This window comes from Melanerpes formicivorus, unplaced genomic scaffold (assembly GCF_026170545.1).
Source record: "Melanerpes formicivorus ecotype bairdi unplaced genomic scaffold, bMelFor1.0.p_v2 SCAF_21, whole genome shotgun sequence".
In the NCBI taxonomy this organism is placed as follows: domain Eukaryota; kingdom Metazoa; phylum Chordata; class Aves; order Piciformes; family Picidae; genus Melanerpes; species Melanerpes formicivorus.
The window spans coordinates 10,954,204-10,973,808 of NW_027142373.1; the positions used below are offsets into that span (position 1 = coordinate 10,954,204).

The following is a 19,605-nucleotide window of genomic DNA, read 5'->3' on the forward strand; positions in this document are numbered from 1 at the left end:
TGTGACGACAGGGATGGAAAACAAGAGTGAAAGGGCCCCATTGCTGCTGGGTGAAAACACCCAGTGTGCACTGCTTGTGGTTAATGTCTGCCAACAAACCAGTCCTGTTTGATGTCTGACCTGGCCCTGCTCTGGTGGAGCCTGGACTCTCTGCTCTGGGCAGCCTTTCATGAATACTCAAGGCTAGATTTGCTCTGCCCTTCAGCAAAGCAGCAGTATCTCCAGCCTGCTTGGATGACCATGTCCTTGCTGCTTACTTTGATGCTCTGGGATCCCCTGAGTAGAGCCAGGCTCTCCTTTGGGTGCCTGGCTCTAGCTCATACCCCATTCCAGAGCTCAGCAGAGAGATTTGGTGGCCTCTTTGTTGAACAGAGCAAACAATCTCCACGTGAGACTTTGACACAGCTGGCTGATTTTCAGTGCCTTGGTCCTAAATTGGAGTGAAGGTGCAGAAGTGGGAAATGGAATCCAGGAGTGGGAATATATCTGGGGGAAAAGAAGTTTGGGTGAAATTGGAGGTTTTTGCTTGAAAGATGTGCCTGAAATTCAATCACAGAATCACAGAATAGTTTGGGTTGGAAGGGGCCTTAAAGATCATCCAGTTCCAACCCTCCCTGCCATGGGCATGGATACTTCCCACCAGCCCAGGCTGCTCCAGGCTTCATGCAGCCTGGCCTTCAACACCTCCAGGGAGGGAGCATCCACAACCACCCTGGACAACCTGTTCCAGTGTCTCACCACCTTCACTGTAAAGAATTCCTTCCTAATCTCCAGTCTAAATCTATTGGGGTCTATAGAGCCCCAGTCTAAATGTTAGGGTCTGCCATGCCCTGGTGGTTTTGCCAGTGGGACTCTGCATCCAGGCTGCAAAGATGAGGCATCCTTCCTAGTCTGGCTGCCTTTGGAGCTGGGATGGAACCCAGAGGGGTTGTGAAGCCCTGGGAGACTAATCCTCCTAATTTAGCCTTTCTGTTGAAGAAGAGCATCTGTTTCATTGGAACATATTGACACAAGTTTAACCAAGTTATTAAGGAAGCAGGCGTGAAGAAGAGGGGCAGAGTGGGGTTGGTCTCTTCTCCCAGGCAACCAGCACCAGAACAAGAGGACACAGTCTCAAGCTGTGCAGAGGGAAGTTTAGGCTGGGTCTTAGAAAGAAGTTCTTCCCAGACAGAGAGATTGCCCATTGGAATGGGCTGCCCAGGGAGGTGGTGGGGTCAGTGTCCCCGGAGGTGTTTAAGCAAAGCCTGGATGAGGCACTTAGTGCCATGGTCTGGTTGATTAGTTAGGCTTGGGTGATTGGTTGGACTTGAGGATCTTGGAGGTCTCTTCCAACCTGGTTGATGCTATGATGATTCTGTGATGGAACAGGATCGATCCCATAAATCACTGCCCTGGAGAAGCTGCCTTCACTCAGAGCCTAGGAGCAAGCTGCTGAAGGTTGGGAGCGATGTTTGACAGCCCCCCTGCTGCTATCAGCACTGTGCTTATTAATGGCCTTATCTGTGTGCTTCCCAGCAATAACACCCAGGCTGGGCCTGAGCAGGTCTGTAAACAGGCCCAGGGGAGGAAGCATGTTGGTGCCCAGCCGCCCTGTTTGCCCAGCGGCCGGAGCAGTGCTGCAAGCCTGCGGCTCCCACGCCCTGCCCTGCGCCGGCGGCTAGAACCACGCTGCTGACTCCTCCCCAGGGGCTGAGGAGGGAGCACAGGCTTTTGGGCTGACCTGGTCAAATTAGCTGGGAAATACAATTGCTGAGATCTCATAAATCATATTCACATTGTATCATATCCATTTGATCATAAATTATAACACCCAGGAAGAGCAGCCTCATCCAGCAGGAGTCCAACGTGGCCGTGGAGGTCCCTGCAGGTATTCAAGGCCAGGCTGGATGAGGTCTTGAGCAACCTGGGCTAGTGGAAGGTGTTTGTGCCAGTGACAAGGGTTTGGAACTAGATGACCTTCAAGGTCCCTTCCAACCCAAACCATTCTGTGACTCTATGAACATGGGTGAGGGGAAGCCGTGGTGCAGCACCCCAGTGCTGGCCCTCGCTGCAGGGTGTGTGCTGGCTCTGCTCATGGTTGTGTCTAGAGCACAGGTTTTGTGAGGAGCAGCTGAGGGAGCTGGGGTTGTTTAATCTGGAGAAGAGGAGGCTGAAGGGAGACCTTTTGGCTCTTTACAACCTCATTAATTGCTCTCTACAACCTCATTAATTGCCCTCTACAACCTCATTAATTGCCCTCTACAACCTCATTGCTCTCTACAACCTCATTTCACTCTACAGCTCCCTGAAAGGAGGCTGGAGTGAGGTGGGGCTTGGTCTCTTCTCCCTAACATCAAGTGTTAGAATGAGAGGAAATGGCCTGAAATTGTGCCAGGGGAGGTTTAGGTTGGAGATTAAGAAAAATTTCTTTGCTCCAAGAGGGGTCAGACATTGGCACAGGCTGCCCAGGGAGGTGGTAGAGTCCCCATCCCTGGTGGTGTTCAAGAAACCTGTGGCCATGGCACTCGGGGACATGGTTCAATGGCCATGCTGGTGGTGGGCTGATGGTTGGACTCGATGACCTTGCAGGTCTTTTCCAAACAAAACAATTCCATGATTCTATGTCTCTTGGTGCAGGTCACTTTGACCTCCTCCCTGTGCGGAGTTGCTCCTTCCTCTGAGGACCACTGTCTTGGCGCCTTGGAAGTGTCTCCTCCGCCTCCTGCCCTGACTCCCAGCACACCTCACAGCCAGTCCTGCTTGCAGTCTGCACCTTGCCTCGTGTTGCAAACCCATCAGCCTTGTGACCTTCTCAATGCATCACTTTCCAGCTGCTGCAGTGACAGATAATAATTAACTTGGATTCCTCCCCTGTCCCTGACACGCCTCAGAGCAAATCACCCAGATAAAAGACTTTCTTTTTGTTTGTTTTGGGGTTTTTTTTCTGCTCCCCTAATAAAACAAAGCTCATAATACAACAAAGCTCGCCCTCAAATAACAGATGATTAAGAAGCAGAGGAGTGGATGTGAAACTGGTGGTGGTGGGATGATGACTCAGTTCTGGTCTTGGCTATGGCCTTCCCTGCTCTTTTCATTTTCCTGAGCAGTGATTTCTGATCTCCTGCTCTTCATCCCCTTCTTGCTGCTCTCCCTTGCTGAGTCTGGCACTGTGTGCCTCAGGCCTGGGTCTGTGTTGGGACCTTTTTAGCACTCACACAGTGGCTGGAGTCCTGTGCCTGGATCTGCAGGATTGGTGCTTCCTGAGCTCAACCAGAGCTGGACTCTTAACCCTGTCATCAATTCAAGAGTGAATTTTATTGGTGGACTTCAGTGTCCCCACCAAAGCCCTGCAGCACAGCAGGTCTTCAGATCCCTGGGAGACCAAGGAGGCTTTTATAGCAAAGGATTCATCCCAAAGTGGCTTTATACCAGAGAATGGAAGCCTCTGGCAAGACCTGAAAGCCGCAGGGCAGCCCTTTTGCTTTCCTGTAGCTCTTCATTTTCAGTGGCTACCATTTAAACAGACACCTTGAGGCACATTGCTGTCCCTGTTCCTCATCCCTTAAGGTGGATCTGATCTTGGCTCCATAGCTGATGCAAAGGCAAGTGAGCTCAGCAGGAGGCTGCTGGTGGCCTGGGGGCCCAACTCCATTCTCTGCTCTGGCACAAGCTTTGTGTTCACTCAGCTCCTGTGCCTCAGTTTCTCTCCTTGCAGGCGTGGAAGGTGGAGCTGACAGCAGGGCTTTTCTGCAGGGGCACATCATGAAGACATGGGACATGGACACCTCTCCTGTGAAGAAAGGCTGAGAGACCTTGGGGCTGTTTAGTCTGGAGAAGAGAAGGCTGAGAGAGGATCTTATCAGTGCCTTAAATATCTGAGGGGTGAGGGTCAAGGAGAAGGTGCCAGGCTCTTTCTGATGGTGCCCAGTGATAGGACAAGGAACAATGGATACAAGCTGGAACATAGGAGGTTCCACCTCAACACTTCTTTACAGTGAGGGTGATGGAACACTGGAACAGGGTGTCCAGAGAGGTTGTGGAGTCTCCTTCTCTGCCCACCTGGATGTGTCCCTGTGTGACCTGCCCTAGGTGATCCTGCTTTGGCAGGGGGCTTGGATTTGACGATCTCTGGAGCTCCCTTCCAAGCCCTACCAGTCTGTGATTCTGTGTCTGTGGGAGGTCACAGGAGCAGGTGGGACCTGTTCACATTACTCAGGTGCTCTGCATTTGGAGTGTTCTCCCCTTCCATAGATCTCTCCCTCAGGGAGAGATGTCCTACGCTTACAGTGGGCTATGAGGAGATAAGCCCTAGGGCTTCACTAGGGTCTCCTCCTAGTGCAGGGAGAAGTGAGGGAGCAGCCAGCATTGCCTGGCAGCTCAGAGTCCCAGAAGAGCACAGATCCATGTGGCTAGGATGTGGCTGTGCCTGCCCTGTTTGTGCACTGGGTTTAGGTGACACCCCTGGGACACTGCCTGTGCTGAGGAGCTGCCTAGGGGCATCTGGATGATGCTCCATCAGCCTTGTGGAGCTCTGCTTTGCACAGTTAACTGACCATGAGCTGACACCTTCTAGCAGACAACGCTTGAGCACATGGCAGGGGCCATGTGAAGCTCTCTTAGGGTTTGGGATTTGAGTTTCTTCTTTGCTTTTTGGACTTGTGGGTGCTCCCTTTCCCTCTGTCCCCTTTATTTGGGTATAGAAATAGGACTCACTGATGCTTCCCTGTCTGCTGCCTCTTCTGAGACATATACCTGTGGCTGGAGGGCAGAAGAAGAACACAGCCCTCAGCTAGAACCCTCTCCCTTTGCAGCCTGAGGAAGGCTCAGGTAAGCAAGGGGCCCTTGTGGAGCTAGTGCTGCCCCCAGAGCATTTTGGTTTATTCCAGTGTGATTCCTTGTGTGTGGATGTTGTGGTTCCTGCTGACCCAACACCCTGGAGCTTTAGCTTTGGGGTTGTTACCTCTCTCACTACTGCTTGGGCTGTCTTGGGGTTCTCCTTACACCCCTCCTGGGTTTATTTAGCCCCAGAAGTGGCTCTGCAGTTGCTGCCCTGAACAAAAGAGCACTTCAGACTCTGTCCTGCCCGGCTCGAAGTGCCCAGCCCTGGGAACCTGGGAGGAGGCACCAGCAAGAGCATGGAGGAGGCAACCCCAGTGTGCCCCCCAGGAACAGAGTAGGTGATTTAGTCTTTTCTGCCCCTGCCAGGGCTCAGCAGCTTGGGCTAGAATAATGTGTAGGGTGTGTGTAAGACTGACGTCTGTGCACCCTTTGGGTCTCTTTGCTGCCTTAATCTGTGGCTCCTTTGGCTGCAATTAAAAAGGCTTTTGTTTTAGGAGAGGTGAGGTTTCTAGGCAGAGATTGTATCTTTCCCAGGTCAATGGGCAAAACAGAACCAGACCTTTGCAAGCTTGGTGGGGCTGGGAGAGGCCATCTGGCAGGAGTGACCCACTCCAGAGATGCTGGGGGGCAGGGGAAATCAGGGTTTATCCCACCTTCTACCCTCCTCAGAGCAAGGCAGCTGGCAGGCAGGCTGGGATCTGTGGTCAGACCAGCTGGAGGCACTGGTCCCTTCTGCTTTGGTGATCTAGGATGGGAGGGGAAAGGTGGATTGAAACCAGCCTGGGCTGGCAGTTTGGGCCATCAGGTGGAAAACTACATCACTCCATCTCCAGTATCATATTTTCCTTTTATTTTCTCTCTCTCTTTCTTTCTTTCTTTCTTTTTTTTTTGATGGATGCTCAGAGGTCCATGGGAGCAGGCTTGATGATTTCTGCCACCTCTGCAGTTTTCTTTATTGGAATGATAAACCCTGAGGGAACAATGAACCCTCTATTGGAACCATAAACCCTGATGCCTCAGGATACAGACCAAGCTCAGCTATGCCGTTGTGGCATGGCAGCGTGGGCTCCCTGAGGCTCTGCTTGGACTCTGGGTACAGCAGAGGGGCCCATTTCTACCCCCCTGGAGCCCAGGAGCCCTGCTCTGAAAGCCCCCTCAATTGTACAGTGGTTCATGGAGAGCTGCAGGCACCCAGAAACCTGTTTCAGGGCCCTGCTGGGGCTGCACTCGCAGCCTCAGAGCACGCACAGGGCTGAGGGCGCAGCTCAAGCATCCCTTCAGGGCGAGGAGATCAAATTGGCCGTGGTGTTGCATTGCTTTCTCTCTCCTGGAGGACAGAAGGTCCCTTCAGGAGTTCAGTTTTACAGTGCAAATCAATAAATAACTTTTGTGTACAAAAATGTTCATATATATTTAAAAAAAAATATTCATCATTATCTATTAAACAAAAAAAGAAGAGAAAAGAAAAAAAACAACCCCTAAGCTCTCTGCCACCCCCCAGACTGTATTGCCCATGTGAGCTCCATGGTTCTTGAGCCCTGATTCTCCTGAACTAGGAGAAAGGGAACCAAGTTAGGCTCAAGGTGAGGAGAAAGGTGGTGGCTGTTGGGATGTGCTGCCCAGGGAGGTGGTGGAGTCCCCATCCCTGGAGGGGTTCAAGAGGGGATTGGATGTGGCACTTGGTGCCATGGTTATAGTAGTCACAAGGTCTTTGGGTGACAGGTTGGACTTGATGATCTTTGAGGTCTTTTCCAACCTTATTGGTTCAATGATTCTATAAGTGTGCTTAGAGCAATCCCAGAGCAGGGCCAGCCCAGAACCAGAGGCACAGCTCTCCTGCAGGGATGTCCTGTCCCTTAGGAAGAGGAGGCTGCAGTGAACTACCAACCCCACTCAGCAGCACTGATGCCTCCCTGGAATAGGCTGAAAACAGGGAAGGGTCAAGAGGGGGATGGGCAATACAGCAAGCTGAAAAAGTTTCCCCAAGCCTTTGGTGCTCACTGGTTTGTTTTCACATCTCTGCAGGGCAGTGATTTCCAACTGGCCATACCGGAAGCCCAAGCGGCTTCCACGTCTTTGCCTCCACGCCTGTGTTAGCCCTTCCTGCCTGCTGGGTCTTGGCACACAGGCAGGCACTGATGATCCAAGGGTGCTGAGCACCTGCTGGGGACCACATCAGTGGCATGGAGTGCACAGGCTTTGAAGAGGGAAGGTGAGTCAGTGTACAAACCAAAGGTAATTACCGTGATGCTACTCTGGGCACCTTCCTTTATCTTCTTGTTTGGTTGTTTGGGTTTTGGTTGGGGTTTGTTTGTTTGGTTGGTTGGTTGGTTGTTTGGTTGTTTTGGTTTGGTTTTCTTTTAAGCTTCAAGAACTCCAGACACACACATGCACACCCACACACAAGTAGCAAAAATAGAATCTGGACTATGTTTGGGTGATCTTCCCTGACAGCTCATGAATGCCCCAACCCTGCAGGAGGAACACAGTTCAGGCAGCGCTGGGGGACCCCTGGGGATATCTGGGCACTCTCCCAGCCCTGGGGTAGGAAGGAGGTGGATGGATTTGATTGAGGAGGATCCCATCTTCCTTGCAAGAAAGTTCTTTAGGACATGATGTAGACCTCCAACAAACTGGCCACGGCGTGCATGCGGTAGAAGATGCCAAAGGGCAGGCAAATGTCCACGATGGCTGGCCACATGGAATCACCATAGAAGTTCAGTTCTGTGTCATTGTCAAACTGGGGCCGGGCACCGAAGGCTGGCATGATCCAGAGCTGTTGGAGGGAACAGGAGAACAATGCTGCAGTGAGCAAGGTGAAGAATAGAATAGAATAGAATAATAGAATAAACCAGGTTGGAAGAGACCTTCAAGGTCATCGTGTCCAACCCTTCAACCAATCCAACCCACCCAAACAGCTAACCCATGGCACCAAGCACCCCATCAAGTCTCCTCCTGAAAACAGCCAATGATGGTGACTCCACCACCTCCCCGGGCAGCCCATTCCAATGGGCAATCACTCTCACTGTGAGTGGCAGAGCCGGCACCCCCCAGCACAGCCGCCAGGAGATGGGGCTGATTGTATGACCCTATGAATAGAGTGTCCTGACTTGGTCTCCCCAGTTCAAGAGGGACAGGGATCTATGCAAGAGAGTCCAACAGAGGGCTACCAGGGGGCTGTCCAGGAACTGGAGCATGTGCCCTGTGAGGAGGGGCTGAGAGCCCTGGGGCTTTTTAGTCTGGAGAGGAGAAGACTGAGAGGGGATTTAATAAATGTTTGTTACTATCTGAGGGCTGGGGGTCAGGAGGCAGGGGCCAGGCTCTGCTCAGTTGTGCCCTGTGATAGGACAAGGGGCTATGGATATAAACTACAGCACAGGAGGTTCCACCTCAACATGAGGAGGAACTTCTTTACTGTGTCACAGAGCACTGGAGCAAGCTGCCCAGAGGGGTTGTGGAGTCTCCTCTAGAGACTTTCAAGTCCCTTCTGGATGCATTCCTGTGTGACCTGGACTGGATTCTGTGGTCTTGGTCTGGCAGGGGGTCGGACTCAATGGTCTCCAGAGGTCCCTTCCACCCCCTAACATCCTGTGAGCCTGTGAACCTGTGCAAAGGGCAACTGTGGTAGTTTTAGGCTGTGCCTAGAAAGTTTTCTACAGATCTTGACCAGAAAAGTGGTAGAAGGTAAGTGAATTACTATGGGATGTGAAAAGGCAAATAATGATGAGGTCTAAATAATCCCATTGGCCTGGTACCCAACACCCAGTTAGCTTGGGACAATAACTCTCTCCATTTTTGGGCTGCTTCTTTCTAGCTGGTGCTTCTGCTGGCCTTGCTGACCTTGGCTGTGTTCTTTCTTGTGGTTAAGTGCTAGCAGCAGCTCTCTGCTCTTCTTTCTCCTGTCCCATGTACAGGAGGCAAGGGGAGGAAGAGGAGGAAGCTGTTGGTAACCCCCTGGTTTTGTCCAGGGGGAGTTTCTTGTGTTGTTCAGAAACTGCAAATCCATGTCAATATCATATATTTTGTACATATTCCATTTCTAGACAGTAGGTTTTGCTTGTAAATAGAGCTTCATCTGCTTCCACCTGAGCTGGTCTGGCAATTTTATATTGGGGGTGTGCGGGGTGTGTAATTTCAACCCACCACAGGCAACCTTCTGAGCATGGGACCTGTGCCAGCATGATCTGGGGTTGTACCTTGAACCCACTTCCCATTTGTGCTCAGAAACAGGCCTGAACCAAGTGCTGAGGCACTCATCAAGGGAAGAACTTGAGCGTGTTGTGTTGGCATGACCCTGGCCTGCTCAGACTCTTCGGATGGAGCAAGTGTGGGCAGGCCTGAGCTGGCAGCAGCTGGGTCACCCCAGGCTCTGTTTGTGTTTTACTCAGGAGCCCAGCAAGTCTGTCTGCTTGCATGGGGGTTATCAGCTCATTCTCTGCCAGCTTAGGTGTAAAAGCAGTTTGAGGACATGGTGTGACTGACTAGCTGAGGCTTGGAGCTTCTCTAGAGGCAAGAACCTTCTTCCCTTGAAAGGATTTTCAAGCCCTGGAACAGGCTCCCCGGGGTGCTGGTCAAATCCCCATTCCTGAAGGTGTTCAGACACAGAGATGTGGTGCTGAGGGACATGGCTCAGCACCAGACTTGGTAGCGTTAGAGAATGGTTGGACTCAATGAACATTTCCAACCCAAATGATTCTGTGATCCTACACCAACACGTGTGTGGCTTCTCTGGCCACGCAGCTTAACCCTTTGTGTCTTTTACAGGTAGATGTGGTCCCCTGGCTGCTCACTAAAGTGGAAACCCCACCTGAAGTTGCCAGTGACCAGTTTCTCCTCACAGAAGCTGGGATCAGCCTTTGGGCTCTGAGAAGAGACATGCTGCTCTTTCTTCAGAACACCCAGACTTCAACCCAGGCATTTGCCACTTTATGCCCTTTCTTTGGGAGTTGAAGGGGAGGGTCCAGTGTCTACTCTTGCTCTAATAAGTTCCCTTACACATCTTCTAATGCCAGCTGAAACACTGGAACTGATTCTTCTCTTGTACCCACTGATTTTCTTATCTGCTGTTCTGGTGATAAGGGACAGGTCCATCATCATGGCCTAAAATATCTTAGCCCAGGACAGTTGCTCTTGCTTTGAGGTGACAAGGGAATCCCATCTGTGCACCCATTCCATGTGAGTGTGCTGTCTGTATGGTGGAGGCACAGGAATAACTGGCTTTGCATGGGGAGCACCCTCTCCTTCACAGACACTTCACAGGATCCCAGCATGGTGGGGGTTGGAAGGGTCCTCTAGAGATCATCTAGTCCAACCCCCCCCTGCCAAAGCAGGGTCCCCCACAGCAGGATGTCCAGGTGGGTTTGGAATCCCTCTGGGCAGCCTGCTCCGGGGCTCCAGCACCCTCACAGCAAAGAAGTTTTTCCTCACCTCGAGGTGGAACTTCCTGTGCTCCAGTTTGTGCCCATTGCCCCTCCTCCAATCCCAGGGCACCGCGGAAAAAAGACTGAGCCCTTCTTCTTGACACCCACCTTTAATGCATTCTCCCTCGTGCTTGCCTCCCTCCCCCCAGCCCTGACAAGCTCTTCTCTCTGCAGGTACTCACTATGATATTGCTCAGCAGGAGGAAGATGGAGATCTCCTTTAGGAACTTCCTCCTCCAGTTCATCCTCTTGGGGGCGGTGAGGGACCGCACCAGCTCGGCAGGGTGGATGGCTTCGGGGCCAGAGGCAGCGCTAGGGGCCAGGGCGCCGCCGCCGTCGGGCACACGGAGGGACACCGCATTGATGTTGACAAAGGTGAGGCCATAGAGGTCCTTCTGGTGAGAGTCCTGCTTGTGGTCTTCCTTGGGGGGTTGCCGATGGAGGCCCTCGATGATGAAGATGTTCTGGAAGGTGTGCTGGGCGATCATCAGGAGGGCATAGGTGAGGTTGAGCGCGCTGATAGCGTCCCTCGGCGTGCTGGCCACGATGGCCACGATGGAGTAGTAGGAAATAGCATACTGGCCCAGGGCTGCACCCATCAGCAGGGCCACGTCCAGGGTCCTGGTTGGGTTCTTGTGCCGGTCCATGTCCCTCTTGTCGAAGCGGTAGATGACGGAGCCGCCGATGCAGACCAGAGACATCAGGCCCAGGCAAACGATGTTGAAGATGTAGTACATGGTGAGTGCCTGGCTCTTCTTGCTGGCCTCGGTGCTGGAGTTGACCTGCACCTCGTAAAGGATAAGGACACCCAACCCGCTCACCAGAACGATGAGGCCCAACATGATGCCTACAAAGAAGGTCCTGCGGAAAAGCCTGAACTTCAGGCGCTGGACGTGGTGGGAGTGGTGCTCTATGAAGCGCCCAACGTTCTTCCACATGACATAGACCATGGCAGAGGCAAAGAGGCTGTACTCAATGTTGAAGGGGTACAGCCAGAAGTAGCCATTCTTGAAGATCTGGCAGATTTGGCTGTTGCAGTTGCACTCTTCAGCTGAGCTGCTCCTTATTCCCGCTGAAACCAGACACAAACACAGAGATGCAGTCAGAGCAAAACTCGGAGCCAGCACTTTACAGCAGCCCTGCAGAGTGGGTGCTTAGGGTCAGTGAAAAACAAGACCAAGGCCAGAAGAATACCTGACCACTTTGACACCAAAGCCACTTCAACGTTCTGGAGCGTGTCCAGAGAAAGGCCACGAGGATGAGCAGAGGGCTGGAGCACCTCTCCTGTGAGGACAGACTGAAGGAGTTGGGGCTGTTCAGTCTGCAGAAGAGAAGGCTCCCAGGTGACCTCCTTGTGGCCTTCCAGTATCTGAAGGGGGCCTACAGAAAGGCTGGGGAAGGACTTCTCAGGATCTCAGGTAGTGATAGGACTAGGGGGAATGGAATGAAGCTGGAGGTGGGGAGATTCAGGCTGGAGGTGAGGAGGAAGTTCTTCCCCATGAGAGTGGTGAAGCCCTGGAATGGGTTGTCCAGGGAGGTGGTTGAGGTCCATCCCTGGAGGTGTTTAAGCCCAGGCTGGATGAGGCTCTGTCCAGCCTGATCTAGTGTGGGGTGTCCCTGCCCATGGCAGGGGGGTTGGAACTAGATGATCCTTGTGGTCCCTTCCAACCCTGACTGATACTAACCTCAGCTTTCTGGTACTCATGTTCTTTCTGAAGAAGTTAGGTGGCAGATTAAATCTCTTCCCCCCTCCCCCCCCCTTCTCCTCTTTATTCCCACTCCATTTGTGCAGGGCCTTTCGCCTTTCTGACTCTTCTGAGATGCATTTTAAGAAATGAATCATAGAATCATGGAACCATAGAATTGTTTGGGTTGGAAAAGGCCTCTAAGAACATCAAGTCCAACCATCAACCTAACATTCCCAGCATTCAGACCTGGGTTTCAATGTACCAGCTCTGTTAAAAGAGCCTTCAGCTCTAGCCAGGCCTTCTGAAAAGGGACAAAACCTGACTTGCAAACCAATTTCTTCCTCATGGGCTCCCTCCCTGGATCAGCTGGCTCCATAAATGGGTAGATTACCTCTCAGGAGCCACCTGAAGAGTTCATCTGTCATGTTCTTCTTCAGCTTTGAATGTGCTTTGTGAACAGACTCATCTGTCACTGCTGACATCCACACTGCTAAGTTGGTAGTCAGTGTGAGCATCAAGCCACACCTGCAGAAGACAGAGAAGGTTCATGAGGTTGAAGCAATGGCTCTAGGTCGTGCTGCTGTTGTCCATGTTATAGATGTACACATGCCCAGAGGGACTGCAGGAGCTGCCTGCAGTGGTGCAAGGGCTCTGCTGATCAAGGCTGGGAATCCTGACCCTTGCTTTGCTGCTCTTGCTCTCATCCTATTTTCCCTTCCTGCTCATGAGAGTCAGCAAAGCCTGATTCCTCTTGCTGATTTTGGAAGAGCTTCCCAACAGTGAGGAGATGACTAGGTCTGGATTGGTCTCCAGTAGATCCAGTCTTGCAAAAATGGCCAAGATGTGATTTTAGCCTGAGGCTTGCTCACTGTGTCATCATCTTCCCCAGAGAAGCAAAAGTCAGCTCTGAATCATTTTATTTAACACTAATTATTTATTTAAGGCTAATCTGCTTTGAGTAATGCCTGTGTTTGTGAAGTGAATCCCAGCCCTGACAGATCCACAGGTCATGAACCTCAGCTGCTGGAGCTGGGATCTAAGTTTAACTGGAGTCTGAGCAGGTTTAGTTTTGGCCAGCATTAAGGGTGGTGGTGTGGATTAGTTCTTTGTTGCATCTCAGCTGTGTGAGAGCGTGCACAGGGTTTGTGGTGGCCCAGGTGGGATCCCAAGAGCAGCAGAGCTCACCTGGTAACGTTCAGGTGTACGTGGACACAGTCTTTGGCAGAGATCCACAGGAAATATGTCTGGCAAGGGCAAGAGAAGAAGTTGTCATTTCCAGCAAAGCAAGAAAGCAAATCACATCATTCTGCAGGAAGCAAAGAGCAAGCTAGAGCCTCTTTCACCTGAGCCCATCTGGGGCCATAATCCTGGCCATTTGCTGGAGGTGGTCTGCTCTTTCTTTGCTCCTCCTGCCCTGGCCCGCTGCCATTCTTCTGCCCATGGCCAGCCCCTGTTCCTGTCTAAACTGACACTCCTGATCTCCTCCCACCTTGATATTCTCCCAGAGCAGGTGGTTCTCCATGCAGGACTTCAAACTGCAGGGCAGTCCCTGCCATGCCTGTCCTGCTCCTGCCCTGCCTGTCCTGCCCCTGCCCTGCTGTCCTGCCCCTGCCCTGCCTGTCCTGCCCCTGTCCTGCCTGTCCTGCCCCTGTCCTGCCTGTCTTGCTCCTGTCCTGCCTGTCCTGCCCCTGCCCTGCCTGTGCTGCCTCTGTCCTGCCTGTCCTGCCTGTCCTGCCCCTGCCCTGGCAGTGCTGCCCCTGCCCTGCCTGTCCTGCCCCTGCCCTGCCTGTCTTGCTCCTGCCCTGCCTGTCCTGCCCCTGCCCTGCCTGTCTTGCTCCTGTCCTGCCTGTCCTGCCCCGCCCTGCCTGTCCTGCCCCTGCCCTGCCTGTGCTGCCCCATCCTGCCTGTCCTGCCCCTGCCCTGCCTGTGCTGCCCCTGTCCTGCCCCTACCCTGCCTGTGCTGCCCCATCCTGCCTGTCCTGCTCCTGCCCTGCCTGTGCTGCTCCTGCCCTGCCTGTCCTGCCCCTGCCCTGCCTGTCCTGCCCCTGTCCTGCCTGTCCTGCTCCTGCCCTGCCTGTGCTGCCCCTGTCCTGCCTGTCCTGCCCCTGCCCTGCCTGTGCTGCCCCTGCCCTGCCTGTGCTGCCCCTGCCCTGCCTGTGCTGCCCCTGCCCTGCCTGTGCTGCCCCTGCCCTGCCTGTCCTGCCCCACCTGTCCTGCCCCTGCCCTGCCTGTGCTGCCCCTGCCCTGCCTGTCCTGCTCCTGTCCTGCCTGTGCTGCCCCTGCCCTGCCTGTGCTGCCCCTGCCCTGCCTGTCCTGCCCCTGTTCTGCCTGTCCTGCCCCTGCCCTGCCTGTCCTGCCCCTGCCCTGCCTGTGCTGCCCCTGCCCTGCCTGTGCTGCACCTGCCCTGCCTGTCCTGCCCCTGCCCTGCCTGTGCTGCCCCTGCCCTGCCTGTGCTGCCCCTGTCCTGCCCATCCTGCCCCTGCCCTGCCCGTCTTGCTCCTGCCCTGCCTGTCCTGCCCTGCCCTGCCTGTGCTGCCCCTGTCCTGCCTGTCCTGCTCCTGCCCTGCCTGTCCTGCCCCTGCCCTGCCTGTCCTGCCCCTGCCCTGCCTGTCCTGCTCCTGCCCTGCCTGTCCTGCCCCTGTCCTGCTGTCCTGCCCCTGCCCTGCCTGTCCTGCCCCTGCCCTGCCTGTCCTGCCCCTGTCCTGCCTGTCTTGCTCCTGTCCTGCCTGTCCTGCCCCTGCCCTGCCTGTGCTGCCTCTGTCCTGCCTGTCCTGCCTGTCCTGCCCCTGCCCTGGCAGTGCTGCCCCTGCCCTGCCTGTCCTGCCCCTGCCCGTCCTGCCCCTGCCCTGCCTGTCCTGCCCCTGCCCTGCCTGTGCTGCCCCTGTCCTGCCTGTCCTGCCCCACCCTGCCTGTCCTGCCCCTGCCCTGCCTGTGCTGCCCCATCCTGCCTGTCCTGCCCCTGCCCTGCCTGTGCTGCCCCTGTCCTGCCCCTGCCCTGCCTGTGCTGCCCCATCCTGCCTGTTCTGCCCCTGCCCTGCCTGTGCTGCTCCTGCCCTGCCTGTCCTGCCCCTGCCCTGCCTGTCCTGCCCCTGTCCTGCCTGTCCTGCCCCTGCCCTGCCTGTCCTGCCCCGCCTGTCCTGCCCCTGCCCTGCCTGTCCTGCCCCTGCCCTGCCTGTCCTGCCCCTGCCCTGCCTGTCCTGCCCTGCCTGTCCTGCCCCTGTCCTGCCTGTGCTGCCCCTGCCCTGCCTGTGCTGCCCCTGCCCTGCCTGTCCTGCCCCTGCCCTGCCTGTGCTGCCCCTGCCCTGCCTGTCCTGCCCCTGCCCTGCCTGTGCTGCCCCTGTCCTGCCCATCCTGCCCCTGCCCTGCCCATCTTGCTCCTGCCCTGCCTGTCCTGCCCTGCCCTGCCTGTGCTGCCCCTGTCCTGCCTCTCCTGCTCCTGCCCTGCCTGTGCTGCCCCTGCCCTGCCTGTCCTGCCCCTGCCCTGCCTGTCCTGCTCCTGCCCTGCCTGTCCTGCCCCTGTCCTGCTGTCCTGCCCCTGCCCTGCCTGTCTTGCTCCTGTCCTGCCTGTCCTGCCCCGCCCTGCCTGTCCTGCCCCTGTCCTGCCTGTGCTGCCCCTGCCCTGCCTGTCCTGCCCCGCCCTGCCTGTCCTGCCCCTGCCCTGCCTGTGCTGCCCCATCCTGCCTGTCCTGCTCCTGTCCTGCCTGTGCTGCCCCTGCCCTGCCTGTGCTGCCCCTGCCCTGCCTGTCCTGCTCCTGCCCTGCCTGTGCTGCTCCTGCCCTGCCTGTGCTGCCCCTGTCCTGCCTGTCCTGCCCCGCCCTGCCTGTCCTGCCCCTGCCCTGCCTGTGATGCCCCTGCCCTGCCTGTCCTGCTCCTGCCCTGCCTGTGCTGCCCCTGCCCTGCCTGTCCTGCCCCTGCCCTGCCTGTGCTGCCCCTGCCCTGCCTGTCCTGCCCCTGCCCTGCCTGTGCTGCCCCTGCCCTGCCTGTCCTGCCCCTGCCCTGCCTGTGCTGCCCCATCCTGCCTGTCCTGCTCCTGGCCTGCCTGTGCTGCCCCTGCCCTGCCTGTCCTGCCCCTGTCCTCCCCATCCTGCTCCTGCCCTGCCTGTGCTGCCCCTGCCCTGCCTGTGCTGTCCCTGCCCTGCCTGTGCTGCCCCATCCTGCCTGTCCTGCTCCTGCCCTGCCTGTCCTGCCCCTGTCCTGCCTGTCCTGCTCCTGTCCTGCCTCTCCTGCTCCTTCCCTGCCTGTGCTGCCCCTGCCCTGCCTGTCCTGCCCCTGCCCTGCCTGTGCTGCCCCTGTCCTGCCTGTCCTGCCCCTGCCCTGCCTGTGCTGCTCCTGCCCTGCCTGTGCTGCCCCTGCCCTGCCTGTCCTGCTCCTGCCCTGCCTGTGCTGCCCCTGCCCTGCCTGTTCTGCCCCTGCCCTGCCTGTGCTGCCCCTGTCCTGCCCGTCCTGCCCCTGCCCTGCCTGTGCTGCCCCTGCCCTGCCTGTGCTGCTCCTGTCCTGCCTGTCCTGCCCCTGCCCTGCCTGTGCTGCCCCTGCCCTGCCTCTCCTGCCCCTGCCCTGCCTGTGCTGCCCCTGTCCTGCCTGTCCTGCCCCTGCCCTGCCTGTCTTGCTCCTGCCCTGCCTGTCCTGCCCCTGCCCTGCCTGTCCTGCCCCTGCCCTGCCTGTGCTGCACCTGCCCTGCCTGTCCTGCCCCATCCTGCCTCTCCTGCCCCTGCCCTGCCTGTCTTGCTCCTGTCCTGCCTGTGCTGCCCCTGCCCTGCCTGTGCTGCCCCTGCCCTGCCTGTGCTGCCCCTGTCCTGCCTGTTCTGCCCCTGCCCTGCCTCTCCTGCCCCTGCCCTGCCTGTCCTGCCCCTGTCCTGCCTGTCCTGCCCCTGCCCTGCCTGTCCTGCCCCTCTGTTCATGGGAAAGGAGACCTGACTGGCTGGGGACTGCTTAGAGTTTGTGACAAACCATCCTGGCCTAAGCCAGAACGTCACAGGATGGGAACAAGTTGTAATCCTTGAGGTGAGCTGCCACAGCTGGAAGCTGTCTTGGTTGGAGAGAAATGTGTGCTGGGTGGGGGCTGAAGGAAGCCACTTTGCATTTGCTGCCTGAGAAGCTGAACTACGTCCCTGAGGTCAGAGCTCCTTCTGCTGGTGGCTCTGCCTCTACTTCTCCCCAGGACAGAGCACAACCCTCTCACCTGGACCACGACGAATATTGCTTGCACAATGGGGTAGATGATTTTGATTGCAGACAGGCAGCTGTAGAAGCTCGAGTAGTAGCCTATTTTGAACACATCCATGACAAGGCTGAAAATGGCAAAGAGGATCAGGCCTCCTGTTGAGGAACCAAAGTATCTGTGGTTGGGCAGATGCAGGCACTTGTGGACAATACAGACAGAGGAGCAGAAGAAGAGGAACTATTGCCATGGAGAGGCTTTGCTTCTACCTCTCTCTCTTTTTCTTTCCCAGCACCAAAATTACTTTGATATCAACAGAATCATGTGATAATTGTGGCTGGTAAGGATTTTTAGTCAGCTCCTTACTCTGACTGGGGCTAGCAGCTCTTGCAAGAGCTGTGGCAAGGCTGGGGAGGAACTTGGAGTAAAGTACCAAGAGTTCTTGAAACATCTGGAGGTGCTGGAGTGTGTGTGGAGAAGGCCCAGGAGGATGAGCAGAGGGCTGGAGCTTCTCTGCTGTGAGGACAGACTGAGGGAGTTGGGGCTGTGCAGTCTGGAGAAGAGAAGGCTCAGAGGAGACCTTACTGTGGCCTTCCAGTATCTTAAGGGGGCTCCAAGAAAGCTGGGGAGAGACTTTTGAGGGTGTCAGGGAGTGATAGAACTGGGGAGGATGGAAAAAAACTAGAAATGGGTAGATTCAGATTGGATGTGAGGAAGAAGTTCTTCTCCAGGAGAGTGGTGAGACACTGGCACAGGTTGCCCAGGGAGGTGGTAGAAGCCTCCTGCCTGGAGGTGTTTGCAGCCAGGCTGGATGTGACTGTGAGCAACCTGCTGTAGTGTGAGGTGTCCCTGGCCATGGCAGGGGGGGTTGGAACTGGATGATCCTTGAGGTGTCTTCCCACCCTAACAATTCTATGACTCTATGATTCTATAAAGGGAGACCTGGCAGTGCAAGCAGTGGAGAGACTAGGAGCTAACCTTCTGAGGAGGAACTTCTTTAAGGTAAGGGTGGCAGAGCACTGGGAGAGGCTGCCCAGATTGGTGGTGGAGTCTCCATCTCTGCAGATATTCAAAACCCACAGGGACATGTCTCTGTGTGACCTTCTCTTGGTGAACCTGCCTTGGTAGGGGGTTTGGACTCAATGACCTCCAGAGGTCCCTTCCAACCTCTACCATTCTGTGGTTCTGTGTGATTCTGTGAGGCAGGGCATGGTGCCATGCCCAGCACAGAAGACTCTGCCCTGGGTGGTTGCTCTTTCCAGTGTCACAACTGATGTCTCCCCTCCATCTCACCTCCAGCCCTCCACCCCCACGAGCTCCTACCTCGCAGCCAGATGGGCCCAGCGTGGGAATCTTTGCAGGGGATGGCGTCTGGGCACCGGGAGGTGCTGACAAGGTAGAAGATGATCCATATGATGACCACCAGCATCATGACAGTCAGCAGGAAGAAGACGTCGTAGTCGTGCACGGCGATCTTCTCGAAGGCTCCGCTGCTCACCAGCGTGCAGGCCAGCAGGGCCAAGTGCACGGCCAGCAGGATGGAGAACATGCGGCCACCCTTCTTCCACACCTCCTTGGAGGCAGGAGTGGAGTGGGGCTGGTGAGGCTGGTGGCCAAAGGAGGCTATCTGGCCGGAAGCACGGCTGGCTTTGTCATCCTTGTGTCCACAGCCCATGCTGGAGGGGGAGCCTCTGATCTCGCTGTCCTTCCACACGAGCTCGCCGCTCATGGTTCGGCTGCTGCTGCTGCTTCAGCTGAGGGCTAGTGCTGCTGGGAGGAGAGAGAGCCCCATGAATGAGAGGGCTCACTCCATTCTGAACAGCCCAGGGCTGGACCAAAGCAGGAGATGTGAAGAGGAGGAGAGGACGCATCAGAGGGACCAGAAAGGCTGAGGTAGGGAGAGCAAAAGGAGGGATGTGCTCATTTTCAGCCTCTCTTTTCCTGCTTCCCTGAGGGCTGTGCGCCTGCTTAAGATGCTTCTGGCTGGGGAGGTCCCAGGACAGTTTAAACAAGGCCTGCCTAAGCTGTCACTCAATTGGGTGTTTATTGCTGTAAGATTCTGGAGGAACAGCAGAAAAGAGCTAACAGGATCAAATATCCTGGGGGCAAACGGCCAGTGTGGTTTGATTTCTAAACGTCATCCACTAAGCACACTTCCTGGCTGAGGAACGAGCAACTGAAAGGTAAGAAAGCCCCAGGAGCCTTTGCAACATCACATCAAGCTTTGTACCACTTCCTGCAAGAAGGATGTGAGCTACCTCTGCTGTCACTACCTCTAAAACCCCTTACCCATGCCAAGCTTGGGACTCTATTGGTTCTCAAGGGAAAGTCTAACATAAATCAAGTTAACCATTCAAGCAAAGCTCTTCCACCCACCTGTTCTGCTGCCTGGGATCCAAAGCTCTGCTCTTGCCAGGCCCAGAGGTTGCCCTGTTGCTGCAGCTTGGTCAGCCAAAGAATTTACACCCTTGGGGATGTCTCTGTGATTTATACCATGTCTGGAGGTGACAGCAGTGCTTCC

At 55.6% G+C, this 19,605-nt stretch overlaps 1 protein-coding gene across 1 annotated transcript; it reads right to left on the reverse strand.

The window, feature by feature from the left end:
- Positions 1–5,676: 5,676 nt before the first annotated feature.
- Positions 5,677–18,813, reverse strand: OTOP2 (otopetrin 2). The gene is made up of 6 exons (XM_068151723.1): positions 18,408–18,813; positions 17,106–17,242; positions 13,112–13,170; positions 12,318–12,451; positions 10,421–11,310; positions 5,677–7,594 (listed from the first exon to the last, which is right to left on the reverse strand). Exons 1-6 carry the CDS (start codon positions 18,811–18,813, stop codon positions 7,424–7,426), a joined length of 1,797 nt encoding a protein of 598 aa, XP_068007824.1. The 3' UTR covers positions 5,677–7,423.
- Positions 18,814–19,605: the final 792 nt, after the last annotated feature.